The following is a 22,525-nucleotide window of genomic DNA, read 5'->3' as shown; positions in this document are numbered from 1 at the left end:
TTGGCCCCACAAAATATTTTAGTTTGAACCCAGCAAACCTCAGATTGACCTTGGAAATAAGATTCCTCGTTTTCAAAGTAAATGTCTCTCCACACCACTGGAGGAGTTGCACTTTTCTGACTGAAACATATAAAACTTGTCTCTTTTGGCAAATGGGGTAGATTATACTGTGGGGAACTGGTTGTTTTCCCAATTAACTGACCATAGGCGCTCTCAAACTCTTTTTCTCAACTTTTATAACCCAGTACAATGCTGGTGGCAAGGTTAAAACATCTTTTTAGGCCATTAGGGGCAGGGTTAAGCCAGTGTAAAGCAGTAGAGTCTTTCTCAATGGAGATACACTGACCTATCCTGCTGAGCATCTGGTGCATGTTTCTACAGAGATTTTGTTCTCTCTTCTCCTCAGGTTGTATTGGATGCTTTAACAGCATTTGATCCTATAGTGTCCTTTTAGCTTACCTTGAATCCCCTTTGAGATTTTAGATTACATATGTCTGGATTTGATTAGCTTTGTCAGTTTGTTTTCTTCTGATGTTTTTCTCCTCTGCCAGCTGTGTTAACTCTTCCCTCACCCAAGACAAGATCTCACACTCTAATGTAATATAATGAAAATACGTTTTTGAAATAGTCTTTGACATCATTTTCTGATGATGTTCAATTCATATTCAGATATAAATTTCTGGGATTTGGTTATCAGTTCTCTGTAGAAAAGTGTACGCACATGTTCCACATAGAATTTAAGGACAAGAAAGGTCTCAAATTCCCCTTCTAATGACTGGTTGATGTCTATCAACTGATGCTGAAAATCATTGCGACCGCAGCCTTCCTTTTAATATCATAGCTGCTTCCAGGATGTCAGACATAACTGCCTTTTGTATAACAATCTTATTTAAACCAGACAAAAACAATTAAGATGGATGCTTTGATTGGCATCTACCATATTAAATGAATTAAACTGCTATAATTCTAACAAAAAAAAAATCAATGTTGGGTATTAAATAAAATAAGATCATGCTTTTTCTCAATGAGCATTTCAGGTTTTGCTTCAGACTGAGTTTCTCGCTTGAGGCCAACCAGAAGTGTTGAAATGCGGTCAGCTAGGGTTTCACAGAAGCTTCTGGTCCAGGGAACCAATGCACACATCCAGCTGCCCAAGATGTGGTCCTTGCACCCTCCCCATCTCCTGCTGAAGTTACTGAATCTTGTATGCTCAGGGTTTCAAAAGGCTGCACTATATCCATGTGGTGCAGATTTAAAGAGCTCCATGGTGCTCAGATAATATTCATATCTCTGAAAAGGACAATGCTGTCCAAACAGAATGAACCTTTGAACTTCAATAGGTTTTTGGTATGACCTTAAGCCTCAGATTTATAAAAACAAAACAGAACACCTTAAGCCTCAGATTTATGAAAACAAAACAGGACAAAAAAAACACTGTTTGCTTGCTTTCATTCTATTTTCTGAGTTTGCACTAAATTGTCAGCAAAGCAGGCCTTTTACCTATAAACAGATGGTACAAAATTCTGCGGGATTTTCCCACATTTGATGAACACACGCATCAAGTCTATTTACATGAGCATGGAAAATATTAAAATGACTACCAGGTCTGTACAGTGTAAGACACCTGGAGTACATTGCTGCCAGCAAGCTTCTAAGGTGGGGAGATTCTGGCACACAGTTACAGTTCTGGGGATTGGGCCATTTTTGACTTGGGTTATTGCATCTTTTTACACCTGAAGACATGTTCACCTCTGACCCGGAAACATCTGCAATGTCAAACTATAAAAAGGGGAATTGAATTGTAGCCTTTTTTTTTCGCCTTACTGTTATTTTTATTTTCTATTGAAAGGAGTTTTAAAAGGCCTATGAAATGTAAAATTGCTTTCTTGCCATAGTTGCAAAACTCATTTCACCTTTTTATCTGAGATGTGCTTGTAGCAAATTTCCAGAGTTGAAAAACGAATACAATAACCCACTTTGAGTAAGGACCATGGTCCAAAGCACTGAGCACAGCACAGTCTGCGTTTCTCAAGGCTTGGGGCAGAGGAGAACTGCCCCAGTAGCCTGCCTTGTCCTCACTCCCACCATTCACCCAGACTTTTCCTTACCACTTTATGTTACCCACAACGTTGTTGCATATCCTGTCTTTCCTTCCTAAAATAATGTTGTTGACTGATGAGGGATTTTTTTTTAATTATATTATTATTCACCAAGTGCTAACTTTTTTTCTTTCTTTTCAGGGGTAATTTACAAATATTTGGTCCATTACTGTGGCTCTTATGTGGCCCATCATCAGAATACCAGCTGTACCAGTGACTATACAAGCGACTGTAGTTTCTTATATGAAATATTGGTATACCATAATATTTATTTGAGTCATTCTTTCACCTTTCTTATTATGATTTGCTGTTGTGATTTATATTCAAACAGATATATTTATTTATTTATTTATTCCCTTTTTTTTTTTTTTTTTTTTTTTTTTTTACTCTGGGACCCTTCTGTGTGTCAGTTTGCCCTACTGTAGAATGAATTACATGGTTTGTAGTAGAATGTGAATATCTTTGGTTGAATAGCACTAGATAAATCCCCAGAATTATTATTTTGACAGTTACTTATGGTATAATGTAGCCAAATTTTCGTGTCATTTAGCACAAGAAGTATATAGGGCAAAGCAGCACAGATAGATGGTGTATTGCTGTGTTTGAGTTTGCCAAAATTAACACATTTCCCATTGGAAAAAAAAACTTTGGAAAACTTTCTCTTTTCTGAGTACAGACATTTTATGTTAGAGCCTTAGAGCTGGTTCTGTCTCTCCTAAGTTATAAACCCTTATGGATGTACCATAAAGATGTCCACCTAATGCAGAGAAAAGCAGATTAATTGATCACAGTAATATATTCTTATCCACTGAGTAAGAGCATTACACACATTGTTTCTTGTTTTGTTTCTGGCTTGTAAATCTTCATTGTAGAATACAAATGAAAATGACCCAAATATGTATTATTTATGAATAGGTCTCTCAGATATTATGCTTTAGATTGATTGTGTTAGACAGGATATAACAGAAGCACAATAAGTCAATGAAAAATAAAAAGCAGCAAAAATGTTTCATGCTAAAAATGTAGTTCTAGTGACACCTCTTATATAAAGGACATTTCCAACACATTGACATTTATATTTATCATGGCTGTGTGTGTGATTTACAGTTGTCTGAGGTACTGAATATCAGGAATATCCATGCACATACACACCCCTTTTGAATGATGGTAAGTCATAGACTGCTGCATTACCCCTTATACAACAAGCTTTTCCTCCCCTTTTTATTTTTCTTCTCTAGCTTCAGGGAGGCAAAGGAAGCAGTAGATCAATAGGGTGTCTTGACTGAAGTTGCCTGCAGCACTTCCATTTCTCAGACTGGACACTGATGCTAACTATCAATAGCAATAAGAGGCTGTCTCAGACAGAATTAAGGCTCCTTCTTCTGCATGGCTGTCTGGTGCTTACTGATAAACATCTTGTGTGCAGGATTGCAACAAATAAACCATTTCAAGTGTGCAAACTAGCCACTGTCATTCTCCCTATTGATACTTGCTCTGGGGTGAAGTGACTAATAGTTATTTTCATACAGCTGATAGATACACAGCAGATAGGCATACAGATGGATAATAGTGCAAAGGCTTAATGCTATAGAGTGTAGAAAGATCGTTGACGAAATTCTCTGTGCTCCCGTAGAAAGCCTGAGACAACAAAAGACAAAAATAGTGACTTATGTTTAAACTACTTAAGAGAAGCTAAAGATGAATTTAACTGTTTATTAGCATCCAATTTTAGATAGTGTTAAAAATATCCTGCCAAGCTATTTTGTTCAGAAGTTATTCATTTTTACCACTCCACTGGATTTGCAAGTTTAGTCTAGAAATAAAAGCCAACGGGGCTGGGTGCAGCTATGATATAGATGGGGAGGTGCTGGGCAGCACTGTGGTCACTTGTCATTTGACCTGAGCTATGCACCGCACCAGTGGTTGCTAATTTTGGAAGAACTGAGTCTCTTTAGCCTCCCTCCCTGGAAAATTAAAAAAAAAAAAATCAATTTCTCAACTAATCTATAGCTCTGTAGTGCATTCCTTGTTTTCAGCCTGAATAAGGATGAAAAATCAGGTTCTGACCCACCCACATGAAATGGCCATTAAAATACCCCGGCCCAGCTCTTCTTGGTGGTAAGTCCATTATAACTCTGCTTAAGTCAGATATCCAGTACAGTTGTGCTAATTTACATCAAACGAAGAGCTCACATACTAATCCAGGTTTATTTTTCTTTTAATTTTGCTTTAACTGACTGGGGTGGGGGAAGTGGTTCAGATGCTCTGCTGGAAAATCAACAGAGCCTTATTTCATATCCTCCCTCTGTGGAGCTCTAACCATTTACAGGAGCAAACAATTTGGCTCTGAGACATCTCCAACTTTATATGAAGTGGTGCTTTTCAGATTAGGAGGCTGGTTTTCTAAGGGAAAGTTCAGTGAACCCTTTTGAGTTTCAGACTATCCCAAAGAAAATGATTAAATAACGTTTCTTTCTTTCATAATAATTTTTATGTTAAATCTAACAAAGGCTGATGGGTTTTATAGGATGAGATTATTCTGAAGATAGTTCTGATGTTGCTGAATTCTTAAATTAAGATAGTTGATGAGAAAATAAACCAGGGCTTCCAAGATTTTATGGGAAAGGACACCAGTCATGAATAACCCTACTAAAAATATTTGCATAAGAAGATTCCTGAATATATGTCTATGAATACGTATATTGGCTTTGAAAGAAGTGAAACTAAATGTTACTGGGAACATTATATAGGGGGGGAAGCACAATTTGTGTATTAATCACTTACTGATAGACATTTTCACTTTTATTTGTCTCTGCACTGTATGCTGCAGTTGGACTTGCCCACCACACGCGAGCAGTATGGGGGTGGAATAGTTAATATGTGTACACTGCTCAGAGTCACTGCTGTTATTAATTGTCCTCCAGTATAGAACACGTACATTTTATGCTAATACGCTGATTAGTGAGACAGAGCGTGCAGTTTCTAGCGAGGGAAGCTGGAATTTCAGAAATAGCTTGGCTCTTCACTTTGATTACTTTCTGGCTAGAGAGTTGGAGTCAAACTAATTCATTTTGTAAACATTATTGGTCATTCATGTACAGTGCGTTGCATGAATCAGTGTAGGACAGTCAGATTGGTACAAGTTCAAAAGTCCAGATGAAAATTACTGTTTTACTGTACACAGTATAATCACTGTACAAAGTAAGAAGGATCGTATCTGTACTCTTTACTCAGGCAAAATTCCCACCCTCCAAAACTGGAAGAGTTTCCTTAAGAAAGGTGAAAAGACAAGGGTCCAAACTGTTTGCTGATGAGCAATCCATGCCCTGCACCCCAACAGGCAGCTTTCAACAAATATTTATAGAGCTCAGGGATATTGCTATAGCCTCAACATTTCAGCACAAATATTAGGCCACAACCTCAGCTAGTCTAAATTGACGTAGTCCTATTGGCTTCAGTGGCATTAGAGTGATTTACAATAGCTGAGTAAAAGGAGCTCTCACTCCTTTTATTTTTAACTCAGTGTCTCTGTCAGAGTATGCTCTGCATAATTCTTTCAGATGAGGAGCAGATTAATTTTAAAGTAAAAATTAAAGAAGAAAAAAAAAAAAAAAAAAGAGCTCTTCATCCATCCTACATCCATTCTACAGGGCAAAATTTCTGCCCAGTTTTGAGAGGGGTTCAGCATAAAGGAAAATGCATTAGAAGACTGAGCGTGAGTTTTCTGTAGATACACATGTGTATCTGTGTGTGTGTGTGTGTGTGTGTGTGTATATATATTAAAAAAAATACTGCTCCCACCGGAGAACTCTGCTGTGTGTGTTAGTTTTAATAGCAGTTATGCAGATATAAGCATACAGTTGTGTATTATAATATTTATTTCTCAATGTCACTATGCCAGAATTCTTTAAAAGGATATGAAGACTTCTCTCTCTTTTTTTCTTTTTTTTAATTTTTATTTTTGTTTTTTCCCCTCGGTTTTTCAAGACAGGAAACATTAGTAAAGCACTTTTTTTCCCAATAGTAAGTGACTTGAAGCTGGAAACAGAGAAATGGATTACATTACATATTTTCTACACAAACATGGGGATTAATTTAAATGATTCCCCTAAATCAAAATAACTAGAGTTTTTGGCAGCCTTTGAAGTTTAATGAATGTTTATTCTTGCCATCAAGTGTAGGTTTTGGGACACCCTGCAGGACCACTAAAACAAGATGATCTAAAGCTATTTATATAAAACAAGCCAAAGCCAAGATGTTTGTATTAAAGTTATGAAGAAAATGCAACTATTTAAAAGTAGCTAATATTTTGTTTAACAAATTTTAAGTAAAAGTTGCAAAGCTGTTCCCTCTGTGCTGTTAGTGTCTGTAGCCTATATGCTAACTACATAGCCTATATGCTAACTACAATTCTGATGATTTCAAAAGTAAACTTGATATAGAACAGGTCTCCTCTGTAGCTTGTATGCTCTCCTAGGTCTGGTTTCCACTCTTTTAGGGACACAGGAAAGCTAGCTTTGCTCTTATCTTTCAGAATACATTTGGAATTCCTTTCAAATGTCTCTTATCAAACTTGACAAGAAGTACCTATTACTTAGAGACATTTCAATGCACGTTTTCTGTAGAAGAAAATTAAATCAGGTCATGAGATGTAATAAACCAGACGTAGGATTTCCAGATACATTTTATTTCTTTCATGGTTAATACTTTTTGAAGTGTGCTACTGAAATGCTGCATAAATGTAAAACCTGGTTTGCCTCTGATGGCTGTGATTGACTAAAACAGTAGGTAATATTCTTGGAGATATTTAGCTTCTGATAATTCAGCCATACAGACATTCTGTTTTTTTCTTTTTCTTTAATAAAAAAAAAAAACTTTTTTACTTCATTTTTTTTCCTTGAGGGCCATTTTCACATGTACAAAAAAAAACCTTGCAAATGAGATATTTTTTATATCTAAAATTCACAGCATGTCTTGCTGTTAAATTGCCACCTTAGAGGCCTTTTTTAAATTTCATTGAAAATGCATATTAAATCAAAGTGATAGACACATGTAATGTAAAATGTCTGTCAACAATTAGAATCCCATTTGGAAGTTTGTAAAGCATAACAATTTAAAATGAATTTAGATTGAGAAGAAAAGTTTTTAGATTGAGAGGGAAAGTTTAGCCTGCAGTACTGCAATTTTGAACAGAAAAAATCTAAGATTTTTGCCTTTTTCTTAGTAAAAGAAAAATAAAAGAACCGGGAGTCCTAACGTAGTTAGTTCACCATCATGTATCAGTCAAACACCATCATTCTTTCCACAAAGTCCAAATTATGTTGATTTGGAAAGGTATAATAAATCAGTAAGTATACAAATAATACAATCCAACAGAGAAGTGCATTGCCCTGTTGTTTTCAAGGAACCTAGGAATACATGTATATTGCAGCTGAGACATCCAATAACTGTGCATGCTATGTATTGAAAAGTGCAGCTGTTTTTATTGGGCCAGACCAACTCCCTGCCCAGTAACATCCACGTGGTTTGAAAAACAAAATAAAAATGCTTTGAGGGAAACTTCACCAAATTTCCCTTGTATTCTTTTCAGATGATGGTTTTTACACAGACCCCTCCCAGATGCCCTGAAGCGATGGGATCCACCCACACGCAGCGCCTCTGGAGCGCTGAGCTCCTGCCAGGCAGCCTTGGCCTTGGCCCTGGCTCCATGGTTCCACACTGCCCAAGGCCCTTTGTGGGATCTGGGATGGCAGCCAGAGGGGTGTCTTCAACATAGTAAGAGCCCCAGGGGGGCTTCAGACATCAGTAGCTCACCTCTGGCCTTTCCTGTGTGGTAAACGACTCCTCTGGTACATTTGCTGCAGTTCAGAATAAGGAATCCTTTAAGGAAGGGAACCGATCTCTCTTCCACCGTAGAAAAAAGTGCAAGTCCTGCGTAAAAGGGGTTCTTCATACACCAGTCAGAAAGTGACATACACGTGATTGTATTTTAAAACACTTGACAGGTCTGTGCTGCCAATAGCCCAATCAATTTGGTCATGTGCCCGAGCTACAGTGTATGGGCCTACACCTGGATTTTCTCTCAGGCTGAGGCCTACCAAAATCAAGGGTTAGATGAGAGCTTATGACTAGTATTTACTGAATACAAAGCAAACAACAAGTATTGTGATTAATTCTAAATTTTGTAGCATATATTTATTTTTTATCTTACAGCACACTTTTCCAAGCAGTATCCCATAATGCTGTCACTGAAATTAGTATTATCTTGGCGATGTGTGCCAATGCTTCAAGCACAGGACATTGCATTCTCTGTGGTGATGCATAGCTCCTTTAAGCAGATACACTTCCAGTACTGATATACTTGTGTATAATTCTTCCAGATTAAATTCTGGCTGTTTCTAAACATCCCAGTTATCACTTTGACTGATTTTATGAGAATGGCAATAAGGAAGCAGAATAATAAGAAATGCAAAACAAATTCTACAGTTTACTCCTGAAAGGAGAGTCAGTCCAAAGAGAACTTTCTGTGGTATGTTACTGGTTACAATTATTGTAAAAATAATTGTGTGCCATCCCAGAAGATGGATGCAAAATAACAGTAATAGTTTTTGTCTTTGGTTATTTAGTATTTCTGTTGCCTTTGAGTAATCTGGGTGAAGAGTCAAGATTACCTGTGAATTATGCATTTAAACAGGTGGTTTAAGGCAGTGTTCTAAAACATCAGACTTGTTTTGCTTAGAGTAGCGGTAAGTTCTTTCCCAGTCACGTGAGTACCAGCAAACAAATTCCTGCAGGCTTCCCAGAATATGGCAACCAGCACCAGTCACAGGATTTTGTTGCTCCAGGCAAAACATTAAATGTAGGCCCCTCACAAGGCACCGTCACAAGCACAGGCAAGTGTTACAAAACATTTTGCAGCCCTAGGCAGCTGAATGCTCGGCGTGGCTGGTGGTGACAGTGCTGGCCCTGAATGTCGATTTGCCTATCTCTCACCCATTAGACTCACATCCATCTCACTTTCTACCTTTGCACTGACTTTACCTAATTGCTGCTGCTCAGCGTGACTCCCCTCACTGAACGTGGTCAGGTCTTGTCCTACCTTAGAGTGATCCATTACAAGAGGGGCAAAGGAGCTGCAGGTCTGGCAGCCCTTAGGGAGCAGCGCTGGGTGAAATCGAATTTTGCTATTAGAAAATTCTAGGAGTGAAACAGAGAGTGAATGATACAGCTTGAACAGAGCGAGTGCAGCATGTTATTGCATTGTGAGATTACATGTACAGTGTCACAGAGGACAGTACTGAAAGGGGAGGAGGGAACGAACCATATTTATCCTTTGTTTAATTCCACTTAATTCAGTACATTTATAGTGCATTTGGCTCTATGTTTTCCTGAAACTGTTATTCTTAAATATGATAGCTTTGCTTATGCTTTCATGCAGCATAAAAATGGAAGTTGCTTCAGCTGCAAAAGAAGCCAGGTTAAGTAAACTTTAGAGATGGAACAAGTGACTTCAAGCCCCAAAATGTATGAGAGCACAAAGGTATGCGGCTGTCGACTGAACATATTAACAAGAGACATCTTACTAAGAGGTATGTTATTTACATGCTATGCTAATAATTGTCACTGGTGACATCCCTAGACCTTTTTTCTATGGAACAGTTGTTTACACTCATCTGAAGTTAGTAATGGGCCTGATCTGGCACACTCATACAAATACAGCTCCTCTCAGAAATCGGTTTGTATAGACTGGGGGCTTAGGCGCATATTTTATTTGCAAACAGCTGGAACAGCTTAAGAAGTTACCATACCACGCACTGTTGCCCCATGCAGATTTCCATCCCTTGCTGGCGAAGTATGTCATGCAAACATTTTTGCTAATGCTAGAGCAGCACAGACTGGGAGTGCTCACCCGCTGATTGCCTGGTGACAGCTGGGGGACAGCATCTTCCAGGCATGGGGCAGCGGTAGACAGTGGTGGGAAACGGTATATTCGATCATTCCAGTTAGCCCCTGCTGGAAAAGTGCTCATAGAATCATCTAGGTTGAAAAAAGCCTTCAAGATCATCAAGATCTAGACTGAAACACTGCCCACGATGCCCTCTGCTTCCTGCACAAGGATGTATTTCACCAATAGTGTATTTAGAACAGAGCACTTGCATTGCAGACTTCTGAGGACAAGAAAAATGGCTTTTCATGAACTCAGAAATGAGTATGAGGTGTATCCTGCAGCTTTACAAATGGATGTAGAATAAGTACAGGTGTTTGACTTTCCTCAATGTACTACATTGCCTCATATTCAAGTATGATTCTCCCCGTTGTGCTATGCCTGTTGCATTATGGACATGGCATTATGACAGTTGAATTGCTGAACCAGTACAGACTGGTTGTCTTCGCGTGTACGTCTTTGCACCAGTTGTTTTGGTGATAATTTAAAATTTACTGAAACTTTAAACTCTTATTTGAGCTGTGCTTCTAGGGTGCCAATGGCTAGGAGCGAGCTCAGATTAGCTTCGTGATTGCGTGCCATCCTAGGGTGAGCCAGCTACACTTCAGACGGCTGCATACAACATGTGAATACACGTGGAAGCCCTCTGGAGATGGAATCGGATGCTCTGTGCAGGACCGTAACGCCAAATACATAACTCAGGGTGACGTTCAAGGAACGGTTTGTGCGGCCATGCTGACAGCCCAAGCTTACCATATAAGGTATGGAAAGGGTGGAAACTTTTTTTTTCTGAACCCAAATCTGGTTTCTGGATTTGTGAGGAAGGATCTTTTTGACGTCTCTTTTTGAAGATTGCTCTTTTGATTCTCGTGACTGGAGCTTCTTAGGGAAAGAAAGCGTGAGTTTCCTCTTCTGGGTGGTATCTGTAGGATGTTGGCTTTATGGAGCAGTAGTTATCACGGCTCTCACTGGATCACTGACGTTGTATCTGCTGATGGTTCAGTAAGAGTTGGCTGACAGCTCAGTGGTTGACTCTTCCCCCTCTTTCCAGCTACAGATTTGTTTTAACTAATAAGAAACTCCTGGACTTACCTTTTGAGGTAGGCAACAGCTGTTGTTTCCACCTGAACATCAAATGATCGCTAATAGCAAGAAAAGAAAACTGCAACAATGTGGCTGGGGGATCAGATTGCTCGGTGAGGAAATGGGCTCCCCATAAGCTGCAGATAACGCGTGTGCAAGTCTGTGAGCAAGCATATTTATGCTCAGAGGCTGAGTTTTACACGTTGCCATTGCAGACCAATTCTGTTAACAGACTTGGCCCAGACTGGGTGCAAAAGATGGATGGTGAGGACACTGCCTAGCTCAGGCATGGAAAGCAGCACATTATTCACAAGGCATTTACTTTATTGCAGCCAGCAGCTGCCAAGCCAGCTTCTTGCATTGATGCAAAGAGTATGACAGTTTTCACGTTGTAAACACCATGCATTAATCAGAGCACCTCGATATTATGCAAACAAAATCTGTGTACTTACAAATACTTGCACTGTATTTGAATCAAAAATAGCGTCATGAAAATGCGCTGGGTTGTCAGGCTCATTTCATCAGTCAAGAAATTTGGGACTGTACAGGCAACAGTTCCCCTGAGGTTTGAGGCATATTTATCCCATAATCGCTGCATACTCTCCAAATTAAAATTAAACTTTAAAATGTAAATAAAAATGCACACTCTGTAAATCTGATTTGACAGCAGAAATCTGTTTGTGACGACAACAACAGGTCTTACTTTGTTAGATGATTACCTTGTAGAAAACCATCTGTATATTACTAGACAATTGCCATATGAAATGTTGGCCTTGTATTTATATTTTGACAGGCTGAAGAATTTTTGCATAATTTTGCTTCAAAGGTAAGCAAATCCTAAGGGAACGCTTTTTTGAAGAGCACTTTTTTTTCCTTAAATAACCTGGAAGATACGTCCCTCAGTCCTACTCCTTCATTTGCTTTTAAATGGCTCCCACCTCCATATTTTATACTATTTTAGATAGTGCTTTGATTAAAGAAATGATAGCTATGATGACTTTAAAAAAATTCACACTAACACTCTTGTGAATGTACCCAGGTGCAGAGCAAATGTGACTGTTTTCCTATGGTATAAATGAACTTTTCTTAAAGCAAAATGTTTGGAGGAAATCTTGACTGGATAGCTAGTTGTCTTATCATCTAATATCAGATGTATTTTTCATGACTTTTCTTTTGACATGTACATATTTCCATGTCTTTTTTTTTTTTTCCCTCCTGTTCTAGCAAAAATGATTTCTGTGCTGAGAGACCTCACAATATTCTTTTGGAATGTCTTTACAGCCCAGAATGTTTTTGTTTGTTTGTTTGTTTTAATTGTATCTAAGGCTGAGAGATTTGTGTTACTTCTAAACTTCTGTTTTTCTAGTGAAGCTACATTATGGCTACATATGAGGCTGTGTTACACTAGAATATTTGGAAAAAAAATGGGGTGTAAAGGGATGTAGCTTGCAGAAAAAAAAAAAAAAAAAGGTTCCCCTGTGGCATCAAATGAAATTTTTTATTCTCTATAGAACCAATAGACTTGTTCTGTCCATAGATGATGACCACTGTGTAACAAATCAGTGGGGAAGATTTCTGACCTAAGCAGCCTACCTGAAATATGCAGTTTTTTCATTAGTCTAAGAAAAGGTATATAAACGATAGTGTGATACCTTGAGATCAATAACAATATTGAAACCAAAGAATTTTTTCAAGTGTATGGTACTTAATTAGAGAAAATAAGCCTATATTTTTAACAAGGGGAACAAGACATTCTGCTGCCAAAAAAAAAAAAAAAAAAAAAAAAAACTATCAGAGAGAAGAAATAATGATAGGCTTTAGGATGTGAGAGTATTTTTAACTATTAGCACTCTCTAGGTTCTCTGTGTAGTCACATAAAACTGCGTGGAAGACTTTTGCAGTGCTGCATATTTATCTTTCTGTGTGTTTTTTCCGCCTCGTGGGCTATACGTACAGACCAGTTGCCTATGCACTGATGCGGGATATTGCTGGTAAAGGAGTGAAGCGAACCAGGTATTTTTTTGTCCCTCGTTTTTTAACCATCCTGCCCGAGAAAAAGGATTTTCCATCCCACTTGTTTACTTCGTGATTTATGTCTAAATTGACAGAGTCCTTCGGAGGCATTCGTGTTAAATTTGAAACAAACATATTTAATGCTCGTGTTGTAATAAAACAGCTAAAAGAGCAGATTAAAAAGATATGCACAGAGGGGTCTGATTGATTGAGGGATTGATTTTACTACTTTTCCCGTAGGTGGGTAGTGATGGCTGTAAATCTCTTGATAATCATTTCAGAAGCACCTTCATCAATAAACTCGAAAGGGACAGCTAGGTGTAAAAATTTGCTGGCCATCAGGTCAAACAAAAGGCAGCAAATGTGTAAAGAAAGAATTGAATTAACTAATCCCACTTTGCCCGGTGATGGCATTACTCACGTTCATTTTTATCTCGGGGGCGGGGGAATTCTCCATCACTGCGGTTCTCTGAGATTTGGGGGAGAGCGGGAAAGGCTCAACCCGTATTGCTTACGATTCAATTATGCGGCTAAAAGCTTGTGTTTGTGAGCAATGATCAATTATTAGTTGTCAGTAATAATGGAGAAGGATTCAATGCTGCTTCTCCCACTCCCCCCCACTCCTTTTTTTTTTTTTCTGGGGAATTCTCATTAGGAAAATAAAAATAAAATTAAAAAATAAGAGGAGAAGAAGGCGAGGAAGGGGGAGAGCTGGCAGGACTTCCACAAAGTAGGCATCCCTGGCCCCAGAGAGCCCCGGGAGCGATGGTGTGGGTGCCGAGCAGCGCGGTGCGGGCTATTGCCACTAAAACAAGTCCAGGGCGCTGGGGCCGGCTGCCCCCGGGGAGCTGCGCCCCAGGACTGTCTCCAAAGTTTATTATACAGCGGAGCACAAAGCCAAGTTCCCAGCTGACTGCAGCATCTGGAAGCCCCTAATTACACACATTTCGGAAAGCCACGGAACCTGTGTTAGCTGCAAAGCGGCTCACTTTAGAGGTCAACTGCAGCGACGTTGGGAGCCCTTCCGCAGTCTCTTTTTTTTTTCCTTTTTTTTTTTTTTTCGGTTTAAAAAAGAGAGCAGAGAAGACGAAGAGGGGGAGAAAGCAAAGCAAAAGAGCGAGTGGCCCCGTTCCCTGCGAAGCAGGTATTTCTGCAGCGGGGAAATGGGACGGGAGCCGAGAGCGCTCCCTCGGCGGCGGCGGGCGCGGAGCCGCAGGTTGCGCTGCCCCGGTGCCGCCGGCGGCGGAGCGCTCCGAGCAGCTCCAGAGGTGCAAATTTGCAGAAAATATGAAATCAATTGGCTTTCCCCCCCGGCTTGTTATTAACGCTGTATTAGGACTACGTGGGGATCGCGTAGCTTTTAACCCCTGAGTGTTTCAGGGTGTTGGGGCTGCTCGCGAAGCTTAATAACAATAATCCAGTCTGGTGGGTTGCATCTCATTGAAAGCGTCTCTGCAGAATGAACTGCAAATTATCCCCTGTTTACCATCTCCCTTCAGTGCTCATCTCAATGAACTGGAGATCGATCCCCACCACGGGTGTCTTCCAGCCGGGCTGATTTGCATTGAAGCACATTAGAAAGCCTCCCACCTCCATTAAAAAGAATAATCCGAGGTAAATAAAAAAAAAAAAAATCTCCAAGGTGTGGCGGGGAGGGAAAAATATCTGTCACTGTCACTGGGAGCTGGGAGAGGGAAAACCCAAGATCAGAGTATTTACGCTCGTGAACTCTCACAACTTCTGTTGGAGACAATGACATTTAATTGATGTATTGCTATCAACAACAATAAAGACCGATTTTTCCCTAGCCCTGGAAATGCTGCTCTGCCTCCACCCTTTCCCCACCCCTCCCGGCCCCCAGCGAAGGAGAGGAAAACAAACAATAAATAATCAAGCGGTCCTAGATTAAATACCAAGTGCTGCTTTATACATTAGCGAGGGAGCAGAGAAACGAAAAAAAAAAAGTTATAAAACTTATTTTCTCTAGATTCATTTATTTTTCTTTAAACCACTATTTTTCTTCTCGTTGTTGCTTTTTAATTACCAATCCACGGCCGCCTTTTTCCTGCCACGAAGCAAAGGTACTGCTCATCTGGGGAAATTTGTCTGAAGTTTAATCGACAAACGTATAATGAAATTGTAAACGCGAATAATTTGGGGAGAGAAGCTAGATCAGAAACCGAGGGATGCTAGCGGAGTGATTGATACAGTTGGAAATACAGACACGGCCGTGTCCATAGATCCCCGTGGGTGTTTCGTGGGCATCTGCGTGGGGCTAGCTGGAAGTAACGAGTGCGGGGCTGGACGTGCAGGCTCTGTTTCTTTCCCACCGTCTCAGGGTAAGGAGGGTGACAGCCTGCGCCGAGTGTATCCATCTCTGCCGAAACATCTCTTTAAATATTCAGTGAAAAATAATGTCATGTGAAGTACCACCTATAGCAACATTATTATCTTCATTCTTCAACATCATCCCCGCTGATAGCTTCGTTTGTCTTTGGCTCAAAACCTACTGTACCGAGTGCTGCGGGGAGGGAGGGGGCTCGCCCCGTGCCGAAATGAAAAGAAGCGGTGGTGGCCGCTCCGCAGCGCTGCCTAAATACCGGAGTGGCACCTGGGAGGCTTTTTCGGTTCGTATGGGTTTGTTTGTTTGCTTTTGCGGCTTTTTTTTTTCTTTTTTTCACCCTTCTCGCTAAACGTTTTGCAGTCTCTTTCGTTTAATAATGAGAAGAAAACGCGAGCGAGCCGGTTCCTCGAATGGCAACGTTTCTCCCTCTCTGCCTTCTCCTCCCGCTCGCTCTCTAGGTTTTGCCGGCTCATTTGAAATTGAAATGAGTTGTAGCTGAGCAGCCTCTCGCTTTTGCGGAGAGTTTGTTAATATTAATACGGGGAAAAGGAGTAGCTCCTACAGCAGAGCAAATAACCCACGGGGGGGACCGGGCGGGAGCGCCGAGTGGCTCAGGCTGGGGGGAGAAGAAGGAGCCCGGGGTCCCGCTGCTCGTGGGGGGGGGGGGGATGCGCGGAGGGGCGCGGGGCGAACGCGGCTGCAGCGGCCGCTTGGCAGCTGGGCTTTTTCTTTGGAGATCGGGACGTTTGTTGGCAAGAGCCCCCCCCGGCAAGTTGTACCCGGGAGGCGAAGCCGGGTGCGGGACGCGCAGAGCCGCGGGCAGCGCCCCGGGGGCGCGGAGGGACCGGCCGGGCTCTGCCCCCCCGGCTGCGCGCCCCCGGGGCTCCCGGCCCCCCGTGGGGTGTGGGGTGGCAATGGGGGGGGGGGGTAGGGGGAGAGAGAGGAGAGAGGCAGGACACCGAGCAAGAAATAAAAGTCAGGAGTGGGGTCGCTGTGGAGGGGGGGGGGGCGGTCCCACACCCGTGCCGCGTTGGGCTGGTGGAGGGGGAGCGGAGCCGCGGAGGGGGAGAGGGGTGCGCCCCCCGGCCCGGCCTTCCCCGGGCGCCGTCGAGCGGTTTGACTCCGAGCCGGATTGACTCCGGGCCCGATTGACTCCGGGCCGGATTGACTCCGGGCGCGACCAACCGGCGCGGCGCGGAGGCCGGGGGCGGAGCGGCCGCCTGGTCCGCCCGCCGCTCCCAGCGGCGCCCTAATTGTCCTGGGAATGTGTGAGGTAAAACCCAAACCCTTCCTATTTTCAGCACCCGTCGGGCCCGTGATATATGGAAAGGAAAGGGGGGGGGGGGAGGAGGGCGAAAACGGATCTTTATTTGCAAATGCGGGGGACAGAAGAAAGAAAAAAAAAAAAAAGAGGAAAAAAAAAAAAAACACCCGAAACTTTTTTTGCGGCGGCGGGACGGCGGCGGAGCGGCAGGCGCAGGGCCGGGCAGCGGGAGCGGGATCGAGCTCCGGAGCGGCAGCGGGAGCGGGGCTGTCCCCGAGCGGGCGCTCGCCGGCCGCCGCCGGGGGTGCGGGGCCGCCCCGCCGCTGCCCCCAGCCGCGCGTCCCGCCCCCTGCCCGCTCCCTCGCTGCTTCCCCTGCCCTGCCGGCACGGCTCGCGCTGTGGCCGCCTCCCCCCAGTGCCCCCTAAAAAAAAAAAAAAGAAAAAGAGGAAAAAAAAAAAAAAAAAGTGAAGCGAGGCAAAGCGGGGAGCCCGTCGGGGCTGGAGGCAGGGGCGAGGGGAGCCGCATTCCTATAGTAACCGGGATGGCGCGGTGCAGCCCCGGCTGGTTGCTAAGAGGGTTAAACTGTATCCAAACAGCTTTGGGGAAATCCAGCCCCTTCTCCTGCCACATGGATCGACTCATTGGGTGGGAGCGGCGGAGAGACAAGGGTCTCCAGCAAATCAGCGCCTAATTGATTAAGGCGAGCTGGTTTGAATAGAGCTGGCCATGTGCCAATCGCCTTTCAAAGAGCCCCTCTATGATTAATCGCAATGCATTATTGATAATCATAATTATAGCAGGACACATGCGCGGTGCGCGGAGGATTGGGGAGGCTGGGGGGGGGAGGCTCGATTTCCGTAATTTTGAGAAGATTTTTTTTTAGTAATTTTTTATTCTGCCCCAGCTGATGTTTGAGCCAGCATGTCGCGGAGGAAGCAGGCGAAGCCTCAGCATTTCCAATCCGACCCCGATCTGGCCTTGTTATCCCAGCGAAATGGTGAGTTCTTCTCCTCTCCCTCGCACACATTTTAACACAAACCCGCACAAAATAGATCAACTTACCTCGCGGGGAGCCGGGGCCGCGGCGGAGCGGGGCAGCTGGATCTCCCGGAGTTACGTGTGTGGGGGGGTCCCTTTTGGGGTTTTGCTCCAACTTGTTGGCTTTTCTCTAATTTTATTTTTTAACTCGGCATTTTCTTTCGCGTGTTTCCTAACGAAACCCCAAACTCTTTCCGTTTTGTTTTTTTCTTTCTTTTTTTTTTTTTTTTTTTTGATGTTTTCCCTCCGCCCTCCCCCCGCGGGGCGGTCTGGCATCCCGAGCCCGCAGGAGATGGCTCCGCGCCCCCCGCGCCCCGCGGGGCAGGGGAACAACGGGGGGCTGCAGCGGGGCGCCTGAGCCCCGCAGCCCCCCGGCCCGCTTCCCCCCTCTCCGGCCACCCGCACGGTTCCCCCGAAAGGGGCGGAAAACCCCCTCGGGCACCCACTTTCGTGCCCCCCTTTCCTTCCTCCCGGACCCCCCTGTCCCCGCCGCCCCGAACATTTCCCGGGGGCCGAAAAGTTGCGGCGGGGGCATCGCCCCGGCCCGGCAGCCGCCGAGGAGCTCCGCCGCCACCAGCGCGGAAGCCCGGGGCAGCTCGGGGGTTTGTTTGCTCACCCTATTTTTATTTTAGTTTAGTCTTTTTCTTTTTTTTTCTTTTTCTTTCTTTTTTTTTTTTTTTTTTTTTCTCCGCCTCCCCCCTCCAAGTCGGTGAGCGAGGAATAAACGCCGGCTTTGTGTCCGCCAAGATTTGGAGAGGGAGCGTGTGAATTATTATTATTTTTTTTCATTTTCTCCCCTTTCCTCCCTCCCAGCCCCCCTTTTTTTCCCTCCCCCCTCCCGAGAAAAGGGAGATTTCGGAGCAGTTTGGGCGCAGCGCGGCGGGGCCGTTCCCCTACCCCTGCCCCTACCTGCGCCTGCCGGCGGCCGGGACGCGGGGCGACAAGTGGGCGGCGGGGGGCCACGGGGACTGGGGGGGCCACGACGCCCCCCCCCCCCCCCCCCCCCGGTGGCCATGAGGAGGGCGAGCACCGGGGGGGAGCCGCGGGCCGGAGGCGCCTTGGGCGGGCAGGTAAGGGAGAGCCGGGGCGCGCCAGTGTCCCCCTTTGCCTGGCGGCCCCGCCGCTCGGGAGCACCTTGGGCTTTCCCCGGGGCCGGCGGCAGGCTCCCGGCGGTGCTGCTGCCGCCTCCTGCCCGGCCCGGCCCGGCCCCGCAGCCCTGCTAGCGGCGGAGCGCAGCGCGGTGCCCGCTGCGGGCGGAACGCGGGGAGGGGGCCCCGGCCCCGCACCCCGAACCCCGTCGGAAAGTTTGGGGGGCCGTGGCCCTGCCCGCTGCACCGCTCCCGGGAACCCCGGCACGGCCGCTTCGCCTCGCGTAGCTCTGCCGAAACAGTTCTCCAAAGTCCCTCGGCTCCCGGGAGGCGGCCGCTGGTTTTTAGCTGAGTTTGGGGCGCTCCGAGTGCGCTCGAGTTTTGCCATTTGCTGAGCTTAATCCCCTTTCTCGTCGCAGTAAACGTATTTATTTTTCTTGCGCTGTTATTTCTACTTCCTCCTGAAGTTTCGAGCAGGAGTTGGGGAAAACGCTGGGGTTTTAATTTGTCTTTCATCGGCCTCCTAGGAAAGAATTTGGAACTTCTTAAAGTGAGCGGAGAAGGGAAAACTGAGATGGAAATTATCTTGCTGGGAAAGCAGAGAGGGATTTTTCACATCTTCACTTTGTTTAATTGCATCTTCTGGCGCTCGGGGTCTTTTTTTTGTTTTTACCGGACAGAACAGAGCAAAACACCTCCAAGCATCTATTTTAAAAGTTGCTGTTTCTTCTGGTTTCAATTTTTTGATTTGCTTTTGCACATCATTTTCAAGTGAAAGACCCTGGGAGTGTGAGAAAGGAATGTTAGCTGAGCAGCTTTCCTGCCTGTTGCTAAATGATGTACTTGCAGTAAGTTGGATTTTGCCTGAAATGATAGCTCGGAAGTGAAGCTTTTGTTTAGTTTGCCTGCCTATCGGAAGTTAAATAAGTAAATAACAAAGTTTATTTTCAAAAAAATACCATCCGATAGCCTAGGAGAAGCAGAGGGCTTTATTACAAAATCTGTAGGAGCTTCCTCCCGCCCTTCCGTAGTAATGGGCTTGGGTTATGGCTGTTTTACATGCTGAGACGCTAAGTTTTGAGTAAGTTGCCCAGAGGGTGTGTTTTGTAAGCGTGTTTCAGGATCCAGGATTTGCAATAATCCCGGCACAGGGCTGCCCTCCGCCTCGCCAGGGTCCCAGTTTGGCGCTGCAGCGAGACAGGGTGGGTGAGCTGCAGTGAGGACAAGTTTGCATCGTATGTCTTGCACGACAAAAACTCGGGATTCTGAGCGCTCCTTTCTTTTCCTTTCACACCCTGACTTCAGGTTTGCTAATTCTTCTGCATTTTGCTCAGGGTTCAGGCAAATTTGACATTGCGAGCCCTCCAAAGCGCTTCCTGTAAAGGTAGAGCTGGGCAGTATTTTGAGCGAAAGAATAGAGTGGCCCGGGAAAACTTCTTGCATCTGATTTGAATTCTGGTTTGTTAAACTTTCTGTTATAGTTCCATATCTAAAGATTGATGGAAAAAAGTTCATCAGGCTGCAACAGCACGTATTTATTTTTTTACTGCTCCCTTTTTTTAAAGTTCAAAGCTCACTCAGTTCACCCTCACCAGGGGGATTTCCACTTAAAATGTATTTTTGGTGCAATCAGTGGATAAGTAAATTTACCTTCTACATTCACCCCGTAAACGTGCACATTTAATAAAGTTCATGTTGGATTAACCAGAACAGGTATCAGATTAATAGCAGAAATTAACTTGCAGCATAAATTGTATTCAACAAGTAACTAATTACTGGTAGGAAGTGGGCAGGAGACTGGGGGATTATTTCCTTTTGTTAATAACTCAGCTACTTTGGTGATATTTCAGTTTTCTTGGAGCTGTTTGGAATTGTGTTCCCAATTGTAGAAGAGGATTCTCGGAGCACAATTTACCGAAGCAAAAGTTATCTCACAGAAATAAGCCAGCCAGACTTGGGAAAGGGAAAATATTTGCTGTCCGTCCATATAAAGGCTTGTCAGAACCAGTGCCTTTTCATGTCAGTAATGGATTTGGGTAAATTCCTGCTACAGCTTTATGATCATCCACGTAATTGTTACTGGGCCCATGAAACGAGAGAAATTATGATCGCTTTCTTTAGTAGGATCTGAAGGGCAGGGTGCTTAAGAGAAATAATTGCTTGGTTAGGCTGCTTTTAGTTTGTTATGTAATTAGGCCTTTTTGTGAGATAACTGCAGTGTATCAATTCAGAACAGACACTTGTGTTTTTTCCAAAGGTGAGCCCAAAGTGTAGAGGGCCTTGTGAAATATCACTTATGCAGATGCAATTCAGAAATAATTGCTGAAACCCATATGGTGGGAGTCGTCTAAACCCAGGGTTAGTTCAGACCCGTTTTGTGCGTGTTTCCCCTACATAACCCGCATCTTTGTCTCACTGCAAAATATTTATGTTTGAGTTTGTACCTTATTTATCTTTTTGATGCTAAGTACCATCTGGCTCTCTGAGGACAAGCCCTCCTGTATATTTAGCTGTACCAGTTCTTATTGCATAACTCGCTTTTAACCATATTCATGCTTCAATTGTGGAAACATGAATCCCTATTGAAGTGACCTGAGGTGCCTCTCAGAAAATGCAATTGTGTTCCTTGAAACTGTTTGCAAAAAGCAAAAGGAGCTTCTCTGGCCAAACGCCCACAGAGGAAGCTTCGCTGTGTGCATTTTCTATGCTTTAAGGTGCATCGCACCTATGTGCTTCACAGCCTGGAAAAAAGGAAAGTTGAAATGCTCAAGCGAAATTGTTGCTTCGTGTCTGTATGGCTGGTGCTAGAAAAAAACTTAAGTGTTCAGCTGTTTTAACCTTTGCTAGCCTCCTTCCATCCAAAGGTGACAGGGTTCAGATCACAATATGTACTTCAATATCTTGCCAGTGACCCCCGAATTGAGTCTTACTGGTTGCTTAGCAGGAAGTTGGTAGTTTATTTTAGCTTCACCTTATCAGCTTTGCTTCTTTTGCTAACCCTATTCCCCTGTCACCCCTCAGATGCCAGACCCCCGAAGAGGAGATTGACAGGTAGTTCCCATAGCTCCGTTTTACCCTCCAAACAACAGGGATTTAGTTTCTTGTCCCTTTGCCAATGTTTATGTAGCCAAAGTTTAGATATAGCCTTAAGGAGCCTTTCTTTTACGTGTCACTGGAACAGTGAAACTGCACTGAACTTTTTGAAGAAACTGTTGCAACTGGAACCCCATCTAGTGTTCGTTTTGATTCATCCATAAGGAAGACATTTTTTTTTAATTGTGCTCATTAGGATGGATTTGTTCTTAGTTTCAAGATCGCTGGAGATTTTTAAATTTTTTTTTTTTTTTGACATCGAGTTAGAAAATCTTTGAGAGAATTTAGCTTTGGCATATAGGGTAATTGCATTGCCACTACTGATACGGCAAAGTTTAGAAATGGAGTTATATGCAAACACAAATACCTGCCTTATCTTGCAACTAATTTTCTCTGAACAAATTGTTACTTAAAACTTGCTATTTGTAAGTCAGTTAAAGGAGGGAGGAATTAAAGGTGTGTCTGTACGTTGGGGACAGATATATTTTAAAATGTTAATGTACATTGGGGGTGTGGAAAACTGCCTGGCTGGGGAAAGGGAGCTGCTGAAAAGTTGG

General features: G+C 43.7%; 1 protein-coding gene across 7 annotated transcripts in view; it reads left to right on the top strand.

Annotated features, from left to right (window-relative positions):
• Positions 1–9,501: 9,501 nt before the first annotated feature.
• The window catches only part of SALL1 (spalt like transcription factor 1), a 23,775-nt gene continuing 10,751 nt past the window's right edge, over positions 9,502–22,525 (top strand). Inside the window, exons 1-3 of one of the 7 annotated variants that reach the window (XM_082769670.1) lie at positions 9,502–9,688; positions 10,632–10,805; positions 17,654–17,746. In XM_082769670.1, the coding sequence (XP_082625796.1) occupies positions 17,671–17,746 (76 nt within the window). In that variant the 5' untranslated portion in view covers positions 9,502–9,688; positions 10,632–10,805; positions 17,654–17,670. Of the gene's footprint in view, positions 9,689–10,631; positions 10,806–14,661; positions 14,755–15,097; positions 15,222–15,495; positions 15,768–16,614; positions 16,758–16,834; positions 17,562–17,653; positions 17,747–18,669; positions 18,858–22,525 lie in introns of those variants that run through there. The other 6 variants (XM_082769668.1, XM_082769669.1, XM_082769666.1 and 3 more) reach the window with 6 other exon arrangements.

Source organism: Aythya marila, assembly GCF_965140915.1.
Source record: "Aythya marila genome assembly, chromosome: 12".
Lineage (NCBI taxonomy): Eukaryota > Metazoa > Chordata > Aves > Anseriformes > Anatidae > Aythya > Aythya marila.
This window is presented reverse-complemented; position numbering and strand designations above follow the sequence as displayed.